At 33.0% G+C, this 21,587-nt stretch overlaps 1 protein-coding gene across 2 annotated transcripts in view; it reads left to right on the top strand.

The window, feature by feature from the left end:
• Positions 1-943: 943 nt before the first annotated feature.
• LOC114342894 (solute carrier family 41 member 1) overlaps positions 944-21,587 on the top strand; it is a 348,268-nt gene continuing 327,624 nt past the window's right edge. For both annotated transcript variants that reach the window (XR_007696712.1, XM_050645087.1), the window contains exons 1-2: positions 944-1,223; positions 4,286-4,347. Coding sequence is in view for 1 of the 2 variants with exons in the window: in XM_050645087.1 (XP_050501044.1) it covers positions 4,299-4,347 (49 nt within the window). In the remaining variant the exon portion in view is untranslated. The remainder of the gene's footprint in view (positions 1,224-4,285; positions 4,348-21,587) is intronic.

Raw genomic sequence — 21,587 nt, 5'->3', positions numbered from 1 at the left:
AAGTATAACTTCTTACGTGCGTACAAAGTACACACACATTCTTTTTTTGGCATACATATCATACTAGTGACGTCATCCTTCTGGGCATGATGACGTAATCGATGATTTTTTTAAATGAGAATAGTGGTCATGTGATAGCTCATTTGAAAGGGTATTCAATTCTCTATTCACCAATATAAACATTAACATATTTATTTATACAAGGTGTTCAAAAAAACATTTTTTTAATTAAAATAATTGAGACAAAAAGAAGAATGTATGTAATTTATTTAATTCAAAATACGTTTTACTGTTATCAGAAAAGAGGAAAAAAATGTTTATTTGACAAATAAATTTTGCTTTTCGCTTAAATTCAATATTAAAGCTGCCACCCACCTGTGTCTTGGCAGTTTGAACATTTCGTTTAAACGAAAATCAATGTTTATTTGTCAAATAAAATTTTTTTCTCTTTGCTGACAGTAGTAAAATGCATTTTGATTTAAAATAAATTACATATATTCTTCTTTTTGTCTCACTTATTTTAATTAAAAAAATGTTTTTTGAACACCCTGTATAAATAATTATGTTAATGCTTATATTATTGGGTAGAGAATTAAATACCCTTTCAAATGAGATATCACGTGACCCCTGTTCCTATTTAAAAAAATCATCGATTACGTCATCACGCCCAGATGGATGACGTCACGAGGATGATATATATGCCAAAAAATCGTAATTTAAAAATAAAAATCGACCTGTTTCGGCATTTTTCCTTAAAGTCGCCGGTTTACGAAATAACGAATTTATGCGTTACTTTATGGACGCACTGTATATACCCTCGGTGCTAATATTTTAATTAACTACAAAAATAAAAACATTGTAACATCCGGTAAAAAGGCGATAAACTAATTTGATCTAACCCTGTTTTTATCGACATTTTTATTTTATCAGTTCCATCGACGATGTCCGAAATTTCAGCAGGTTTACTGCTTACTGCCGCATGAGTTTAGTTAAACATGAATCTACAGAATTTATGTTTTGACCTATTATTCTAAGTATAATAATGGTTTCAATACCGTGGACAATATTTTTTATTATTTATTTGTTAGTGTAAGTCTTTAATAATATATTTAACAAAATAAATTAAATGTGAATATTTGACTTGTGAAGTGTGATTTGTGTAGTAAATTTGTGTGGATATGTTTACCACTTTTGGTAATATCTTAAAGAAAAAAGCAATAACGGTATGTATCCTTAATGTTTGTCTTTCTGTACACAATAAAACTTTAGAAGGGTATGTTATTATTTACTCTAATTATTTAAATTGTATCTCTTTCCTGTTTTCAAAAATGAAGATGACCTACAAAGATTAATTAAATACTTCTAAGACATGGCTCTCATATACAACATGGTGATCTCGACAGAGAAAACTAAATCGATAGTAATATCTATCTTTCCGACGAATATCAGAGAAAAGTCTGTTGAATAGGGAGAGAAGCGAAAACATAAGATCATGCAATGTAGAAGACATAAATGGATGGCTGACAAAACGGAAACAGAAGTGGAACGAACACATTAGTAGAATTTCAGAGGATAGGATAGTACGAATAGCACGAGATAAGTCACCAAATGGACGAAGAAGTATTGGCAGACCAAGAAAAAGATGGTGCGATAACTTAAACAATTTAGGAGGCTAATATTGAAGAAGCAATAGGCTTTAAAGCATACATACAACAAGGAAGAAGAAGAAGAAGATAGTAATATCAGAGGAACCGAGACAATATAAATTGGTCGTAAATAACAAAATAATAGAACAAGTGATAAAAATGGAATGCTTGGGAGTAAAACTGTCAAGCTACGGAAAAGTGGAAGAAGAAGTACAAAACAAGTGAACATGGCGAACAGAGCAGCAGGATGTCTCTACAACACAATCTGGAGAAACAAATACCTCACAATGGAAACGAAAACCAGGATATACAAATCAAGAATAAGACCGATAATGACGTACACAGCGGAAATAAGAGCAGATACGGCGAAAACACAAAGACTTCTGGAAAGAGCAGAAATGAAAGTCTTACGAAAAATAACAAACTAAACTCTAAGAGACAGAGTAAGAAGTGAGGAAATGCGAGCTCTGGTATAGAAGTAATAAACATGTGGACCAAAAGAAGAAAAATAGAATGGAATCAACACATAGAAAGAATGACAGAAAATAGAATAGTATGAATAGCAAGAGATAAATCGCCAAATGGAAGAAGAGCATTGGGACGACCGAGGAAAAGATGGTCAGACAATGTCAATTGAGGCTCATAAACCGAAGTAAAACTGGCGTTGAGCCTATTTATAAAGTAGGAAGGAGAAGAAAAAGCAATTTCTATTTTTATTGCAAGAAATGTTAATCTTGTTATCGTTGACACATTATGTGTATCCATTACTTCTTTTATGTTGTTCATTTTCTGGATGTTTTTCTAAATTTAGTCTGTGTATACAGAGTGAGTTTTATGTATGGAAACACTCAATTATCTCAAAAACGGGCTTACACGATTTTTATAGGTTTTGGTAGGTATGGGTTTTCTAATGCGGCCGATATTATAGTGCTAATTACATTGTTGTCATATTTTCCGTTTTTCTGGAAATCTAATGAACTTTCTTATTTCAAATGAAACACCCTGTGTATTTTTTGTGTTTTGAAGTCCCTAAGAAATACTGATAATTTTTCATGTTATATTGCCTATACTTAAATACCATAATTTCGGAGTTATTGCTACATTTATTTAAAAAAAATGGAAACAGATTATAAAAATCAATTTTTTGACCCGGGTAAACACTATTTTAGGTTGTCTGGATCATGGGGAACAAAAAAGATCTTGTATAATTTTTCTCTAAAATAATCGTTTCCGAGGTATAAAACAATTTAAAACTGAAAAAAATCGAATAATGACGATTTTAAAGGTTCATGAACACAATTAAACAATTTTATTTTTGAAACAGCGAAGTACCCAAATTCAACCTCAAGCCTTATCGTCCGTCCTCTTATATGCACTTCATTAAAAATTAAAAATCAATGTTTAGAATAAAAAGAGACAAAAAATCCTATGGCAATCTATCAGAAGAAGAATTGGGCTTGAATTTGGGTACTTTATAATTTCAAAAATTATATTTTTTACTCGTGTTTTGGAACCTTAAAAATCGTCATTATTCGATCTTTTTCAGTTTTAAATTGTTGAAAACTCCAAAATGATTAACTTTAGAGAAAAATTACAAAAGACCCTTTTTGTTCCCAATGATCCAAAGAACCTAAAATAATATCCACCTGGACCAAGAAAACTGATTTTTATAATTTGTTTGAATAAAAAAAATTTAAAATAAATGTAGCAATAACTCCGAAATTATGGCATTAAGATATAGGGAACATAAAATAAAAAATAATCAGAATTTCTTAAGGACTTCAAAACGCAAAAAATATATAGGGTGTTCCATTTGAAATAAGAAAATTCATTAGATTTGCAGAAAAACAGAAAATCTGACAACAATATAATTAGCACTATAATATCGAACGCATTAGAAAACCCCTACCTACCAAAATCTATAAAAATCGTGCAAGCCGTTTTCGAGATAATTGAGTGTTTCCATACATAAAACTCACTCTGTATAATTGAATATGTTTATTCTACGTCTACGTGTTACGTTTGTTTGTACACTTTTCAATAGTTTTTCTTGAAACGTAGGCAATTTAACAATGTTGTCTTGTAAAATGAATAGTATTTGCTCATAGTTATAAACCAAAAACAGTCAAAAAAGGTTTGAATAGCGCTATACTAAGGCAGCCTGTGAGAAACACGGGCAAGTCCGAAATTTGCCGGCAAGCTGCTCCGTGTCAAACACGGGATAACGCATTAAGTAGTTAAACAACGCCGTAGAGTGCATAAATCGTACTCTTGCGTGTTTTATAACAAACGCGAGCTTTACAGTGTCTATGGCAACATCAGTAACCTTAAAAACGTAAAGTTTAGAGTCACCTTTCTAATTATTGAACTGACAGAAGTAACCTATAACGTTACCAATTAATTTCGACGCCGAAATGGCCGTCTCCTAAATGGCCGACGCCGAAACGGCTGACGTCAACTTGGCTCGACGTCCAAATGACCCCGCCGAAACGGCGGCTCCCAGATGTCTCATCCCCTATTTTTTATGTGTCTAGTGATGTTGGAGTCCAACATTTAAATATTTCACGTATATTTATTCCACTGTAAATGTTAGATTAAACGAAAACAAAAAAAAGAACCACATTATCTTTATTTTTCAGGAAAATTGCAACGATGTTTTTATTAGTGAATGACTCATTAAATAAGGATTATGGATCGATGGGTGAGTATAAAATATATTAACTACAATCAGTGCCGGTTTAACCTACTTTCGGACCCTGGGCGTTGGAGGTTTAGGGGCCCCTTTCATTGCTATTCGTTGTCAGTTTTATAAAAAGAAAACACATGCACTAACTATAAAGGTTTATTGTAAAATCCATAAAATATTTTTTTAAACAATCAAGAAGAATAGCAAACGTAAAAAATAATCCTAAAAATACATTTAAAAACATAAATAAAAAACAGAAAGTTCCACAAAACAACACATGACAAACAAAACTTTTCATGACATATTCTAAAAAATACATAAAGACAAAAAATAGATCACTTTTTTTCTTGACTTGGCATTTGCAAACTTATCACAATTCAGTTTCTCCAGTTCTTCATTCTTTATATACAATAGTGATAATGCGTCTAGGTTTTATTTGCCCAAATTTGACCTTAAAATATGTTTTTATTCTTTTTAAAGCCGAAAAAGACCGCTCGCCTGACGCATTAGAAATTGGTATCGTCAAATAAATTTGCAGTAAAGTTAAAATATTGGGAAGAGTTGCCTTTACATCCTGGATGACATCAAATTTTTCATAAATTGTATGTTTATTCTAATTTTGGCATAACGTTACAAAATGGGTAATTTCATTATGCAAGTTCTCTTTGGTTTCATCAACATCGTTTTTATATTTCTCGCATAAAGTATTAATTGACGTCTTGACTTCTTCTTTATCTAGAGTAAAAAACATTTAAAAGATGAGATGTTCCTTGTAGCATTCAATTTCTTTAAAAGATGTTGAGGAATATTGTCGCATATAACAGTAAACACCTCAAATTTGAATCTGTCTTGCCCCTTTAAAATTGTTTGACTTTTACCTGCTTCATCTAAAAATGTTTTTCTTTTCTTTATTCTTTAAAGGTCAGTTGTATAGTAGATGTTTAAGACATCCTCGCTTTCACAAAAGAAAGTTTTCGCTTCCTGTTCAATTTCGCTAAACTTGGTCTGTGCCCATTTAACTGGCAAGTACCTCCTAGCATTTTCGAGCAGGGAAGCATGCTGCCCTTTAGGCATGCATTTCATTATATCTAATAACATCGACTTTTAGTCAACATATTCTACTAATATAAAATATGTAAACCATATATTATGGGGTTACCACTTTAAATAGTGTGCTAGTTTCAAACTACTCTGCAGAATGCACTGAAGATGTTCTGAATTAGAACGAAAACGTTTTGCAATCCATTTGGATGACTTTTTAGATAGTTTTAATAAACAATTTTATACCAGAATATAATTTGAAGTTTTTACTTCTGTATGCGTTTTTTTAGATATCTTATAATTTAATAGGTGCCTAAATCAATGAAGGTTTGTAGCGTAATAGTGTACATAAAAGGCTAACTGATTTCAGCACTCTGATGCCGTCGTATAGGAGCATCTGTAAATATGCGTCCCTTGGAAAGGCATTAATTGGCATATTATGGCGCATCTAAAAATGGTCTAAAAACCGTCTTTAATTTAGTGATTGGTTACTGACATTGAAATTGTATTACTGTGTATTAAAATTATTTAATGCTAAGGCGTAGCTTAGGAAGAAACTTCAAATTTAGCTTCTATACACGTGCAATAATTTGCAAATTAGTGCCATCCCAAATGACGGGACCTCTAGCGATCTCACATTGTTTATAAGTAAAAAATTATGTTTAATCTTGTTCATATTTTGTTTATTACATATTATCACCAATTTCTTCAAAAGAAGTTTAGTCTGGTCGCAACATAGTTGTCCTGTGGACACTTTTAGGTCGCCGCGAGTTGATGGTGGTATTATAGGTTTTTTGGGTCGCTGAATCCAATGGAAGTGGTCTGGAAGCCCAAATGTGGTGCGTTTATTTGTTATTAACAAGTTCTAGTAAAATGAGGTGTTTAACAGGAATTATTAGAAGACCTGTAAATAAATTGATAGTGCTAAGGTCTTGTCTGGTGTATTTTTGGTCGCTGAATCAAATGCGACTAGTCGCGATTACTCAAAATGTGTTCTTATTTTGTTAATAACAAAACAATTGTTTATTCGCCGAAAAGCTCGAAATACGTTATCTACAGCAAGTTTGTAGTCTTTTTCATAGTATTTTTATAAGCAAAATCGATTGTCACTAGTCGAGATAGCTTAAGCTACGTTCCGACTTTGTTATTAATAAATTATTGCAAAAATAATGGTTTATACTACGTTCACTCACGGTTTTTGCTCTTAATTTTAAAAATCCACCTGGAATGACATGAAATTTGGCATGCACGTAGCTAACATGTCAACCAAAACAAATGATATTTTGAAGATGTGTGCTTTTACCCTGGGGGTGAGTTTCACCCCGTTCTGACGGTGAAAAAAGAAACCATTAAAATAAATCCGGAATTGGATAAACTGATTAATTCTAAGCAACTTTTGTTCCAAAGCGTTTTTTCAGTTAGTCAATATTTTTGAGTTATTTGCGAGTGAATATGTTAATTTTTCAACAAAAAAACACAAATAACTTAAAAAGTATTGACTTAGTGAAAAAACTGTATAGAACAAAAGTTGCTTAGAATTAGAATTAATGTGTGTCCACTTCCGGACTTATTTTAAAGATTTATTTTTTCACCCCCGAAAAGGGGTGAAAGTCACCCCCAGGGTAAAAGCAGACATCGGCACAATATCACTTGTTTTGTTTGACATGTTAGCTACGTGTATGCCAAATTTCATGTCAATCCAAGTGGTTTTTTTTTAATCTAGAGCAAAAATCGTGAGTGAACGTACTATAAACCGTTATTTTTGCAATAATTTATTAATAGCAAAGTCGGAACGTGGTTTAAGCTATCACGACTAGCGGCAGACGATTTAGCGTATAAAAATATTAAGAAAAAGACAACAAACATGTTGTAGATAGCGCATTTCGAGCTTTTCGGCGAGTAAACAATTATTTTGTTAATAACAAAATAAGAACATATCGCACACCTAGTTCAATTGTGCCACAACTGCAAACAATTCGAATTTTGGATTAAGGCTGTAAAATATTGCCTATATAATGGCCCATCTAATTCAATACAGCCTGAACTAAAATATTGTTTTGGATAAGTATAAAGTAAGTTACTTCGGTATTTCACTGTAGGGTTTTTGGAGGTTTTGAAAATGCAATATGGCCATAACTGGGAGATGTGGCGATAATATACACTGCCACAATACAACCGATGTAATTCAATACCGCCACAACTGCAAAAATCAATTGCTTTTTTCATTATATTGCCGCCGTATCTCCTAGGTATCGTTTTATAAATGACTTTCTTCACAATGCAATATCGCCATAACTATCAAAATCATAATAACGTTTTATTTTTAATAAATTGTAATAAGATCCAGCGAATAACTCTATTAGACCAGGGCGCATCGGTAAAAATATTGGTACATTTGGACGTTGAGAGGTGACTCAAATTTTTTTGCAGAAATTGCTTGAAAATAAATCAAATAATAATATTTGAGTTATCCTCCCCCTCAAAAAGGTCCGGAACATTGTTTAAATAATCAAAATGTCAAAAAATGAAGGAAAAATTCGATTTTTTTCTTCGTTTTTTGATTATAAATTTAAAAGTATTCATTTTCGAGAAAAGTTGCACTAACATAAAAGTTGCGTAATTAAATTTCCTACAATATACAATTGGTTAAAAATTTAAAAAATAGTCACCCTTGTTGCAAAATAGCAATAACTGCGAAAAAACCATACAAAAACAAGTATTTGCCTTTTACGTCTTTCAACCATTTATGCTACACTTCGGACCTTCATGTTTCACTCAGAAAAACTATATGATACAGTAAAACAATACTGTAAATTTTATTAACATCGGTTCAATAGATTTTGCAAAATAAATTTTGCAATCCAGCTTTCGCAAAAAAAAGTCATTTGTTCAAAATGTTGCAGGACTGAAAATAAAGCAGATGGCAAGTTGAAATTTTTTTTGCGTGTAGAAGTTTACTGTACCTTTCATTTTCAATTTTGCAAAATTAAAATCGATTAACACCACGGCGTCAGGAATTTTTTTAAATAAACATTAATTATTGGTGCTACGCGCAGGACAGCGGATAGTTTGCTCTGATTGAGCATTCCAATGACCTTTGATAATAATTGATACATTTTAATTTTTATTACATTTCGATATAAATAAATAAATTTGTTTATTGCAAAATAAAAACACATACTTTATCCTTTGAAATAACACTTTTATTAGCAAAAACTTTCTTTGTTTATATATTTTAACTTAGATAATAAAAGTTTATTATTTTTAAACATATGCAATTGTTTAAACAATATTTCACAAACAATAATAAAATTAGTTTGATTTTTGTGGAATTAAAATATTAAAATACAACAAAATATAGAGTAAGAAAATAATATATTAGATAAAGATTGGAAAAAATTTTGGTGGAAATCAACTTGTGTGAATCGAACACCGCTCTCCTGCGCGTAACACCAAAAATTAATGTTTATTTAAAAAAATTTCTGACGCCGTGGTAATTAATTCATTTTAATTTTGCAAATTGCAAATGGAAGGTACAATACACTTCTATAAGGAAAAAAAAATTCAACTTGCTATCTGCTTTATTTTCAGTCCTGTAACATTTTGCAAAAGGGAATTCTTTTTGCGAAAGCTGCATTGCAAAATTTATTTTGCAAAATCTATTGAACCGATCTGAATGAAATTTACAGCATTATTTCAATGTATCATTAAGTTTTTCTGGGCGAAATATGAAGGTCCTAAGTGTAGCATAAATGGTTGAAAAACGTAAAATGCGAATACTTGTTTTTGTATGTTTCTTTTTCGCAATTATTGCTATTTTGCAACTAGGGTGACTATTTTTTAAATTTTTAATCAATTCTGTATTATTGGAAATCTAATTACGCAACTTTTACGTCAGTACAACTTTTCTCGGAAATGAATAGTTTTAAAGTTATAATCAAAAAACGAAGAAAAAAATCGAATTTTTTCTTAATTTTTTGACATTTTGATTATTTAAACAATGTTCCGGACCTTTTTGAGAGGGAGGATAACTCAAATATTATTATTTGATTTATATTCAAGCAATTTCTGCAAAAAAATTTGAGTCACCTCTCAACGTCCATCTCAAAACAGATGCGACCTGGACTATATATCGTGCTACCTAAATTGTAATTTCGAAGCCAGTCATTCTCAAAATAAATTATTTACAGGACATAACGCGTTTGCTACAGAACGTTTTGCTCATTTCTCGAGAATATTGTGTTTTGCACTTGTGGCACTATTGAACTAGGTGTGCGATATTTTGAGTAATCGCGACTAGCCGAATTCGATTCAGCGACCAAAAACACACCAGAAAAGACTTTAACACTATCAATTCATTTACAAGGCTCCTAATAATTCCTGAAAAACACCTAATTTTACCATAATTTGTTAATAACAATTAAACGCACCACATTTGGGCTTCCAGAACACTTCCATTGGATTCAGCGACCCAAAAAACCTATAATACCACCATCAAATCGCGGCGACCTAAAAGTGCCCACGGGACCTCTATGTTGCGACTAGACTACATACATATTTGTTAGACACAGGTACCAAAGAGTTCTTGTACAAAACTTCGATAAGAAGTTATCCGACATTTACAATTTTACCTTAACGGAATAATTTTTTACCTTAATACTGTTATATAAGTTATGACCAAATTAAGACGTAGTTCTTTAACCTGTTTCCATGTTATTCACGATAAAGACATAACCAATATGAGCAATTAAAATGACATACTATAAATAATGCATAATGTCTCTATTAAAAATTAATTAAGCCGAGAAAAATCAAAGCGGTGTGTTCATGTAATTAGGAAATTATATCTTCATTAACATATCCCTAAGGCTGTTTAATTTTTTTTTTACCAAAAATTAAAATTAATGGACCTTAAAGGCAATCAAAAATTTAATCATCAGCTAATAAATATTTCAGGTAGGTGGTAGTTCTAAATAACAAAAACTCATTATTGCTGGTATTTTAATATTTAATTGTTAGAGAAAATGCAGTAGGTACTCAACAATTAATTTAAAAATAAACGAAACATCTAATAGAACAGGGCGGATCTGTTTTGAGGTAGATGTGAAAGGTGGCATTCGGATTTTTGCAGATAAAGTTAGGTGACAACTTCAATAATTATAATTGACTTATGCTCCTTCTCAAATATGCCCGGAACATTATTAGAAAAAATTTAAATATTCAAAAATTTCGAAAAATATCGATTTTTTTCTACTCCCATTGCTTATAACTTTAAAACCATTCATTTTAGAACAAAGTCGTACGGAAAGAAAATAAAGATAATCGATCTTTATATAATATACGACTGGTTTAAGATGTCTTTAATTATTACCCTTTCTGAAAAATAGCAATAAATAGAAAATAAGGGGGCAAAAAAGACTTTTTTTTAATTCAATGTTTTTCAACCACTTTGGTTGCATTTAGAAGCTTCATAATTCGCTTAGAAAATTCTTACGGCATACTTAAACCATCCACCAAATTTAATTAAAATCAACCTAATAGATTTTGCATAATAATTTTGCAATCTAATTTTTTTTTTAAAAGTTCAAATTTTTTAAAGACTTTCTGAACAAAAAGTAGACCATTTAGAAGTTTGCTAATTTTTTCACATATAAAGAGGTTCTCTACCTATCTAATACACTTTACAGAATTAAAATCGGATTATTTAAGCGACCTCGGCACTGTTGTAAAATTATAAACAATTTTTTGGCTAATAAACAAATGCAGTGAGGACATTTGAGTTGGAATGAATTAATTTTCTTGACAATGGACGACTCTGGAGATAAATCCCGAAACAGATTGATTTTTGTTTTTAAATTATTATTTTATTGGCATAAATATTATACTAGTGATGTTCGATCCTAATTTGTATAAAATATTTTAAATTGTCAATATAAATTAAAGTAAAACAAGTACGTATACTATTTCACGGGGGACGAGTAGTTTTTGGAATCGGTAACCCAGAGCAACAGTCAGAAAATTAAATATCATATCTATCAAATAATTTCAACGAGAAAAAATATATTTTTGTGGAATCTACGTTCGCTTAGTGCTGTGGAATGCGCTGAAATAAAGAACCTATCAAACCATCTTTAAACCTTGTGAATTTCCTACAGCAGAAACCATTGTGCAAAAAAGATAGGACATCACGAAAAGTGCTGAATACCCTCGTTGGCTTTTTACAGTCCTCCAACGAAGAAAAAGGGTTCAGAGCAAACATTGGTCTACTTCGTCCGGATTTTTTGACACCCGAAGAAAACATCGATCCCTTCGTCTGAATTTGGTACCTACAGCTTGCAGCATCGAGAAGTAAGGTTAGAATATTTGATTCACTTATTTTAATCTTGCTTTGAGAGTACATAATTTATTGGCATATGGTTTTGTTTTAGTTCATATTCTTTCTACTTTATCATACAAAATATTAAACATTTGGCACATTTCTTTAAAAACAAATTATAATTTTTGGATTTATATCTTAAAAAAAAAAAAACTTACTTCTTTAAGCTAATTAACATATCTAAATATTGAAATAAACGTTATCAGATATTATTTGTATAATAATCTACAATATTAATCATATTAATTAATACATAATATACAACAACCAGCCTACCATAGCAGCACCCATCGAAGGGAATATCGTTTAATTATAATATAATCAACGCATTTCAAATCAATTTACTTATAATAAAGACATCCTAAGCATTATTAATATTTGGCCCAACATAGCCGTATCATCCTTATACCTAATCCACATCTTCAACAATTTATTTTTTATTGCTTACTTAGCTTATCTACTTATTTTAACTTGGTACTGCAACTAATAGCTAGCAATATTCTTATTAATTAGTATATTCCACAAAACACAGTAAATTTATAACCTTCTCTCAAACCTATTAGCGTTAATTAATTGATAAAAATGGCTAGTGCTGAAGACCTTAAACATCTTGTAGCTCGTCGTGGCACTGTTAAATCCACAGTGACTCGTTTTAACACTTTCCTTGAAAAATGTGTAACTCCTTTATCTGACACAATCCGTCTTGAATTACAAGCGCGTCTGGATGCCTTAAAGGAGTCAGTTGTTGAGTTTGAAAAGGTACAGTGTGACATTGAACGTATTTGTTTATTTGATACAACCTCTAACCTCGGCAATCAAGATGATGAACGAGGAGAGTTCGAAAGCAAATATTATGCCTTAGTAGCTAAAGCAACATTACTTCTCAATCCCACATCAACGGAGCAACCACCCATTCATGGGTCATCTTCATCCATGTCATCTTCGCCAATGCTCAACTCTCATCGTCTTAATTCATATTTACCACCAATCCCTTTGCCCATATATTCTGGCACATATGAAAATTGGACAAATTTCAAAGAAACCTTTGAGGCACTTATTGAGAACAATCCTACTATTCATAAAATCGAAAAATTTTATTATCTTAAATCCAGTCTAAAGGGAGAAGCCGCTCAAATTATTGGAGCACTCTCCGCAACCGAAGCAAATTATGAAACGGCTTGGCATCTATTGTGCGACCGTTATGAAAACAAAAGGGCAATTATTCATGCTCACGTCAAATCCATCTTCGAGCTAAGTCCTACTAAAGATGAGTCGTCTCGTTCCTTGAGAAAACTTTTAGACACTTTCGTCAACCATTTCAAATCCTTGGAAAACTTAGGGGAACGCGTTTTCGAGTGGAGTACCATTCTAATATATCTTTTAACATCCAAAATTGACATCAATTCTCGAAAAGAATGGGAAAGAGTCTCAGCAGGAAAGCAATCTCCCGATGTGAAACACTTCTTAAAATTTTTATCAGAAAGGTGTAAAATTTTAGAATCTGTTGAACAAAAATGCGACCAAAAGATATCTCATAAAAGAGATTGGCATAATGTCAAGTCATCTGACAAATCTTCAACCCTTACCGCATTAGCTCAAGTGCCACCAAGGTGCAGTTTATGCTCAGATAACCATTTTATCTACTCTTGTTCTAAGTTTCATGCCATGCCGATACCGGACCGTTTTGCAAAAGCAAAGGAGCTTCATCTGTGCACCAATTGCTTAAGGTCCGGACATAAAACTTTGGATTGTAAATCTAGCTACTTTTGTAAGACTTGTCAAAATAAACACCATAGCCTTTTACATAGAACTCAATCCGAGTCGCAAAATCATAATAAAAACCATATATCTTCCACATCTAATCTTCCCCAATCTCATCAAAATAATCCTAGCACTTCTAGACAACCAGAGACATCCTGTAACTTATATTCATTTAATCAAAATCCCAATTCATTCATACTGTTAGCTACTGCTGTAGTAAAAACATTTGACAAAAATCGGCAACCCACACTGGCCAGAGCCATCTTAGATAGTGGAAGCCAATCCAATTTTATTACTCAAGAACTATTTGAGAAACTAAATCTTCCATATGAACATGTTAACCTACCTATAACAGGTATAAATCACGTTACAACTTCACTTACTAAACGTGTAAAATTAGAAGTAAAATCTTTAAACGGAGATTTCACTTTCAAAATGCCTGCTCTCGTAATTAATCAAATAACCGATCTAACACCACAGCATTCAATCAACCCTTCTTATATTAATATACCCAATAATATCACATTAGCTGACCCTCAGTTCTACGATCCTTCTGAAGTACACCTACTCATTGGTGCAGGTTTATTTTTTAATCTCATGGGTTCTGGACAAATAAAGGGTAATAAAGGTCAACCATTTTTACAACAAACGAAATTGGGGTGGGTAGTTAGTGGCCCAGTTCCTTCACAAGCTTATTGCTACCATTCTGGTCCCAGTTCTTGCTTTCTTTTATCGGCCGATCCTCTTCAGGCCTGTATCGAAAAATTCTGGAAAATTGAAGAGAATTATATTACGATTCCTTCTAAATACACTAAGGAAGAAGAAGAATGTGAAGTCCATTTTCAATGTACCACAATTCGCGACGACACTGGACGTTTTCAAGTGAGTCTTCCTCTTAAACCTCAAATTGCACAACTAGGCAAATCTTATGACATAGCTTTTAAACGATTTCTATCAATCGAAAGGAAGCTTCAGAAAAATCCCATTCTAAAACAAGCCTATTGCGAATTTATGTCACAGTACATCGAGCTTGGACACATGTCTAAAATTTCGGATCTTGAACCTGATTCTTCTCCTTTGTATTATTTGCCTCATCATGCTGTCGAAAAGAATGATAGTCTTACCACTAAAACTCGTATCGTTTTTGATGCCTCGTGTCCCACTTCTACCGGCATATCACTAAATCATACACTCAAGGTGGGCCCTGTTGTTCAAAGCGATCTTTTTTCCATATTGCTACGATTTAGACAGCACAACTTCGTATTTACCGGTGACATTGCCAAAATGTATCGACAAGTACTGGTCGAACCAGCACAGCGTAACCTTCAACGCGTGATATGGCGAAATGATCCTTCCCAAGAAATTACCATCTATCAGTTAAACACTGTGACATACGGCTTGGCAAGCTCATCATATTTAGCTACTAGATGCTTAAAGGAAATTTCTATACATTCTTTGGCTACATTTCCTGAAGAAAGTCGTAAGCTCAACCTAGATACGTATGTCGATGATGTGGTCACAGGTGCTTCAACTGAACAAGACTTGATTTCTCTTCGTCGAAACTTAACTTCAATATTAAGTTCCTATGGCTTCAATCTAAGACAATTTTCATCAAACAGTACGGCCCTGCTATCAGATATAAATGTAGACGATCACAAAGAAGAATATATAATAACAGATTCACCAAACAGTAAAACTCTTGGCATATCGTGGAATTCTTTAACTGACTCATTTATCTACAATACAAGGATAACAGCAAATCCATCCATTATTACAAAAAGGACAATCCTATCAACCATAGCTTCTATTTTTGATCCTCTAGGTTGCCTTGGGCCCATGATCGTTCAAGCAAAAGTTCTAATGCAAAAATTATGGATTCAGCGACTTAACTGGGATGATCCTATTCCTGTCGAACTCTATAAGATCTGGAAATCGTTTATAGACAACTTTACTCTCGTTAATTCTTTTAATATACCTCGTCAAGTCACCACGAAAGATACTATTTACATTGAGCTACATGGCTTTTCCGATAGTTCAATAAATGCATATGGAGCTTGCATATATGTACGATCTATTGATATACATGGTCGTATACTTAGCAATTTACTGTGCGCTAAATCACGTGTTGCTCCGTTAAAGGCTATTTCACTACCTAGACTGGAATTGTGTGGAGCACTTACTCTTGCTCGCCTAACTAAAAACGTAATCGAATCTTTAGAACTTACTTTCTCAAAAATTTATTTCTATACCGACTCCACAATTGTTCTATGCTGGTTGGGTCTTGAACCTCGCACTTTAAAAACATTCGTATGCAATCGTGTATCCGAAATCCAGCAATTGACAAAAATAGATGAGTGGCATCATATACCCTCCAATGTAAATCCTGCCGACATAATATCTAGAGGAGCTAGTCCGTCCGAATTGCATGAATGTGATTTATGGTGGCATGGACCTTCATTTTTGTTGCAATCTCAGGATACTTGGCCCTCAAACAATCATATATCGAACTTCACAGCTCATACTCCTGATCTCGATTTAATGGAACTTAATCCAAAATCTATTGTTCTATCATCTCAAGTATCTCATTCAATCTTAATATCTTCACTAGTTAATAGATATTCTAGTTATACTAAACTTCGGAACGTTCTGGCCTATTGTTTTCGATTTATCTACAACGCCAAGACTTCAAGGGAATTCCGGATAATTGGAGATCTCACCTTAACGGAGATGGTCCAAAGCACACATCATCTTGTTAGACACGTTCAGAGAGAAAGCTTTCCTGAGGATATTCACCAATTAAAGTCTCATGGTAAAGTCAAACCTTCCAGCAAATTAAGCTCTCTGAACGTATTCCTTGACGACCTAAACATAATCAGGGTGGGAGGTCGCTTAAGACACGCTTCTATCCAATTCTCAGCTAAACATCCGGTTTTACTTCCACATAAGCATCCTCTGACAGAATTAATTATATTTTATGAGCATAAGCGAAACCTTCATCCTGGAGCCCAGGCGACGCTATCCTTCGTCAGACAATCCTTTTGGCCATTAAACGGTAGAAATGTGGTCAGAAATGTTCTTCGTAAATGTATTCCATGTTTTAGAAGCAATGCTCAACCCATGGACAATTTAATGGGGGATTTACCACCCTCTCGAGTCAATATCTCTCATCCCTTTGCGCGCTCTGGCGTCGACTACGCTGGACCATTCAAACTTAAGGAATCGAAATTTCGAAATCGTCGGTTTACTAAGGCATATATTTGCGTATTCGTTTGTTTAACTACTAAAGCGATTCACATTGAATTAGCTAGTGAATTAACTTCGGAATGCTTCTTGAGCATCTTAAGACGTTTTGTTGCGAGACGAGGTCTATGCACCGATTTGTATTCAGATAATGGTACAAATTTCACTGGAGCTAACAACGAGCTGCAAGGTATATATAATGTATTAAAAACAAATGCCATCCGAGATTTTTCTCAAGAAAATAAAATAACATGGCATTTCATTCCTGCCAGATCTCCACACTTTGGGGGGCTATGGGAGAGTGCCATAAAATCAATAAAAACTCACTTGTACCGTATTATAAACAATTCCAATCCTTTATCCTATGAGGAATTATATACTCTTTTAGTTCAGATTGAAGGTGTATTAAATTCTCGACCCCTGTTTCCTATGAGCAACGATCCCAATGATATGGAAGTGCTGACTCCAGGCCATTTTCTCATTGGTCATCCGCTTAACATGGTTCCTGCTATAGACTATGAGGATTTTCCGATCAACCGGCTCACCCGATTTGAGCTCTTGCAGCGTATGATGCAGCACTTTTGGTCGAGGTGGAAAAATGAATACTTGCATACTCTGCAGCAACGAGAAAAGTGGAGATATAGCAAAGACACGGCCAAATTACAAGGACAGATGGTGCTCCTGAAGGATGATGGTCTTCCTCCGTATCAATGGTCCCGTGGACGTATAAGTGCTCTTCATCCTGGCAAAGACGGACTTGTGCGCGTCGTGAGCGTCGCTACCCCAAATGGAACTATCAAACGTAGCATTACTAAACTGTGCCCGTTACCCCATGAACAATAAACATTCGGTTCTTATTTTTATTTTTTTTTTTTTTTTACTTTAACCGAAACAACTATTAAATTTTCTTTCATTTATGTAGTATTTAGGTATGTATGTATAAGTATTGTATAATAAGTCATTGTAATTCTGCAAGCCACAGCCTAAGCGAGCCGATTTTTAAGTAATTAGTCACTACCTTTCTTTATTGAAGTGTATCCCTATATAACTTCAAGGGCGGCGGTATGTTCGATCCTAATTTGTATAAAATATTTTAAATTGTCAATATAAATTAAAGTAAAACAAGTACGTATACTATTTCACGGGGGACGAGTAGTTTTTGGAATCGGTAACCCAGAGCAACAGTCAGAAAATTAAATATCATATCTATCAAATAATTTCAACGAGAAAAAATATATTTTTGTGGAATCTACGTTCGCTTAGTGCTGTGGAATGCGCTGAAATAAAGAACCTATCAAACCATCTTTAAACCTTGTGAATTTCCTACAGCAGAAACCATTGTGCAAAAAAGATAGGACATCACGAAAAGTGCTGAATACCCTCGTTGGCTTTTTACAGTCCTCCAACGAAGAAAAAGGGTTCAGAGCAAACAAGTGAAGTCATCCATCTGGGTGTAATGACGTAATCTAAATATTGGAATTCATTTAATTCAAAAAAATTTTTAATTCAAACCCTGTATAAATAATTATATTAATGTTTATATTAATGAATACAAAATTGAATAGCTTGTCGATTGAGCTATCACACGGTACCTATTCTCATTTAAAAAAAAAATCATCGATTACGTCATCACGCCCAGATGGATGACGTCACTAGTATGATATATATACCAAAAAAATAGAATTTATCTGTTTTGGGATTTATCTCCAGAGACGCCTATTCTCGAGAAAATGAATTTATGCCAACTCAAACGTCCTCACTGTATTTGTTTATAAGCCAAAAATTGTTTATAATTTTAAAACAGTGCTGAGACCGCTTAAATAATCCGATTTTAATTCTGTAAAGTGAATTGGATAGATAGAAAACCTATTTATATGTAAAAAAATGAGGAATCTTCTAAACGGTCTACTTTTTCTTCAGGAAGTTTTTAAAAAATTTGAACTTTTAAAATAATATTTAGATTGCAAAATTTTTCTGCAAAATCTATCAGGTCGATTTTAATGAAATTTGGTGAACAATTTAAGTATGTTGTAAAAATTCTTTAAGCGAATTACGAAAGTTGTAAGTGCAACCAAAGTGGTTGAAAAACATTAAATAAGAACAGGCTTATTTTGCCCCCTTATTTTGTATTTATTGGTATTTTGCAGAAAGGGTAATAATGTAAGACATTTTTAACCAGTCGTTTATCATTCAAAATTCAATTGTCTTTATTTTGTTTCCTTACGACTTTTGTTTCAAAATGAATCGTTTTAAAGTTATGAGCAATGAAAGCAGAAAAAAATCGATATTTTTCGAAATTTTTAAATATTTAATTTTTTTTAATAATGTTCCGGGCATATTTGAGTAGGAGCCTAAGTCAATTGTTATTGTTGAAGTTGTCACCTAACTTTATCTGCAAAAATCCGAATGCCACCTCGCACATCCAAAAATAGACGTTTTTTCACACATCCGCCCTGGTCTATAATAATATAAACTTATAATACAAAACTGATTATTGATTATTAGAAATTGTTTATTTAAAATCTAAAATAAATAAAACATAATGTTATGTTTATATGGGATTAGCGTTAGTTAGGTTGTAATGACAATTACATATTTTTACCTAAAATACTTAACGTTTCCATAACCACTCCGGAAATCGTTATAAAAAAGTGGAATTTTTCCATGAGGTGTGTACAACCGCAGAGCCATAAGAGCGATGTTGGGGGCCCCGGGGCAAACGTGACCTGGATGCCCCCTACCGGATGGTAGGGGGATCCGGAAAAATGTTTGATATTTAACTCCTTGAAAACGCATTTTAATGCATTTCATGACTGAAATTTTTTGTACCTACATATTGTTATTTTAGTTTATAAATATAGTATATTATATATGGAATGGGCGATTAAATACTCCCCTGAGGCATCCGTTCCTAGACTTGTCGTATCTAGGACCTCTTTATATCTTTACAAAAGGTCTCGGGGCCCCAGCTTAGCCCAGTCCCCTCTTCCAATGTCATTTAGGTTTAATTACGCCGAAATAACTAAGTTCCTAAGTAATAATTTAAATTTTTATGTTAACGTCTTGGAGGCCCCGGCTTAGCTCAGGCCTCAGGGTCCCATGTTCTATTCAAATTGCATTTTAGTCAAAAAAACTAATTTCCCAGTGAAAAATTAAAACTTTATGTTGAGATCTAGGGTACCCCTGTAAGGTGTTTTTAAAATTGTGTCATTTGAAAATATTTCGTTGGGATCGGCTTTTAAATAAATATTATTTTCGTCGTTAAAATCTATGCACGCCAACCAAACGAGAGACTCTGCGGGCCCCCTTGCTCGGGAGCCCTGGGGCACTGCCCCAGTTGCCCCAATTTGGCCCTGTAGAACCGCCAAGGTTGGAAATACAGGGTGTCCCGAAAAGATTGGTCATAAATTACGCCACACATTTTGGAGTCAAAAATAGTTCGATTGAACCTAACTTACCTTAGTACAAATATGCTCATAAAAAAAGTTACAGCTTTTTGAAATTACAAAATGAAAATCGATTTTTTTCAATATGTATATCGAAAACTATTACAGATTTTTTATTGTAAATGGGCATGTATCATTCTTATGGCAGGATCATATTAAAACAAAATTATAGTGAAATTTGTCCACCCCAAAATAATTTTATGGGGGTTTTGATCCCTTAAACCCTCCCAAACTTTTGTGTACGTTCTAATTAATTCATTATTGTGGTACCATTAGTTAAACACAACGTTTCTAAAACTTTTTTGCCTCTCATTATTTTTTCGATAAGCGAGTTTTTATCGAGATACGGCTTCTTTTTTAATATATTTACATAAATATTTTATGGGAGTTTTGTTCCTTTAAACCCCCCAAATGTTTGTGTACGTTCTAATTAAGCTATTATTGTGGTACCATTGGTTAAACACAGTGTTCTTAAAACTGTTTTGCCTTTTAGTCTTTTTTTAATAAGTCACCTTTTATCGAGATGTGGCTTCTTTTTCAAAATATACCTAAAAATGTAAATTATAAATACATTTTCAGATTATTAACAGGTCTCTATAATCGTAGTTAACCATATAAAAATATGTGGTGGATTCGATAAATATTCAAAATATCTCGATAAACACTGGCTTATCGAAAAAGTCCTAAGAGGCAAAGATGTTTTAAAAACAGTGTGTTTAACTAATGGTGCCACACTAATAATTAAATTGGAACGTACACAAAAGTTTGGGAGGGTTTAAGGGAACCAAACCCCCATAAATTTTTTATGGGGTACACAAATTTCACTTAAATTTTTATTTAAGATGCTGCTGGCATAAGAATGCTAAATGTCCATTTTCAATGAAAAATCTGTAAGAGTTTTCGATATATGAAAAAAAATTAATTTTCATTTTGTAATTTCAAAGGGGTGTAACTTTTTTTATGTGCACTATTGTATACAGGTAAGTGAGGTTCAATCAACCTATTTTTGACCCTAGAATCTGTGGTATAATTTATGACCAATCTTTTCGGGACACCCTGTATATATTATGAGGGTTGATGTTTTTATGCTCTGTGATACATCAAAAATCTGATTATTCTTTGTGTTATGTAATTCTATGTTTGGGATTGTTCACAATAATGAGTTTTTTGGAGTAAAAAAGTTGTAAGTTGAGTTTTATGTATTGTGAGTTGCATATGTGTAGTTTATGATGGAGATATATGCTTCACGTTTTGCTATCCTCTATTATTGGTATGTTTTTGTTGTTCATTTCTTCTTTAAGGATTGCTAACCAAAGTCTGCTTCATATGCTGATGGATTTGCTGCACATTTTTCTTCATTTAGTAGGATGCGGCCTCCGAATTCTGCTTGA

The sequence above is a fragment of the Diabrotica virgifera genome, chromosome 3 (genome assembly GCF_917563875.1).
Source record: "Diabrotica virgifera virgifera chromosome 3, PGI_DIABVI_V3a".
Taxonomy (NCBI): domain Eukaryota; kingdom Metazoa; phylum Arthropoda; class Insecta; order Coleoptera; family Chrysomelidae; genus Diabrotica; species Diabrotica virgifera.
The sequence above is the reverse complement of the archived record's forward strand: the minus strand, read 5'-3'. Positions and strand labels throughout refer to the sequence as shown.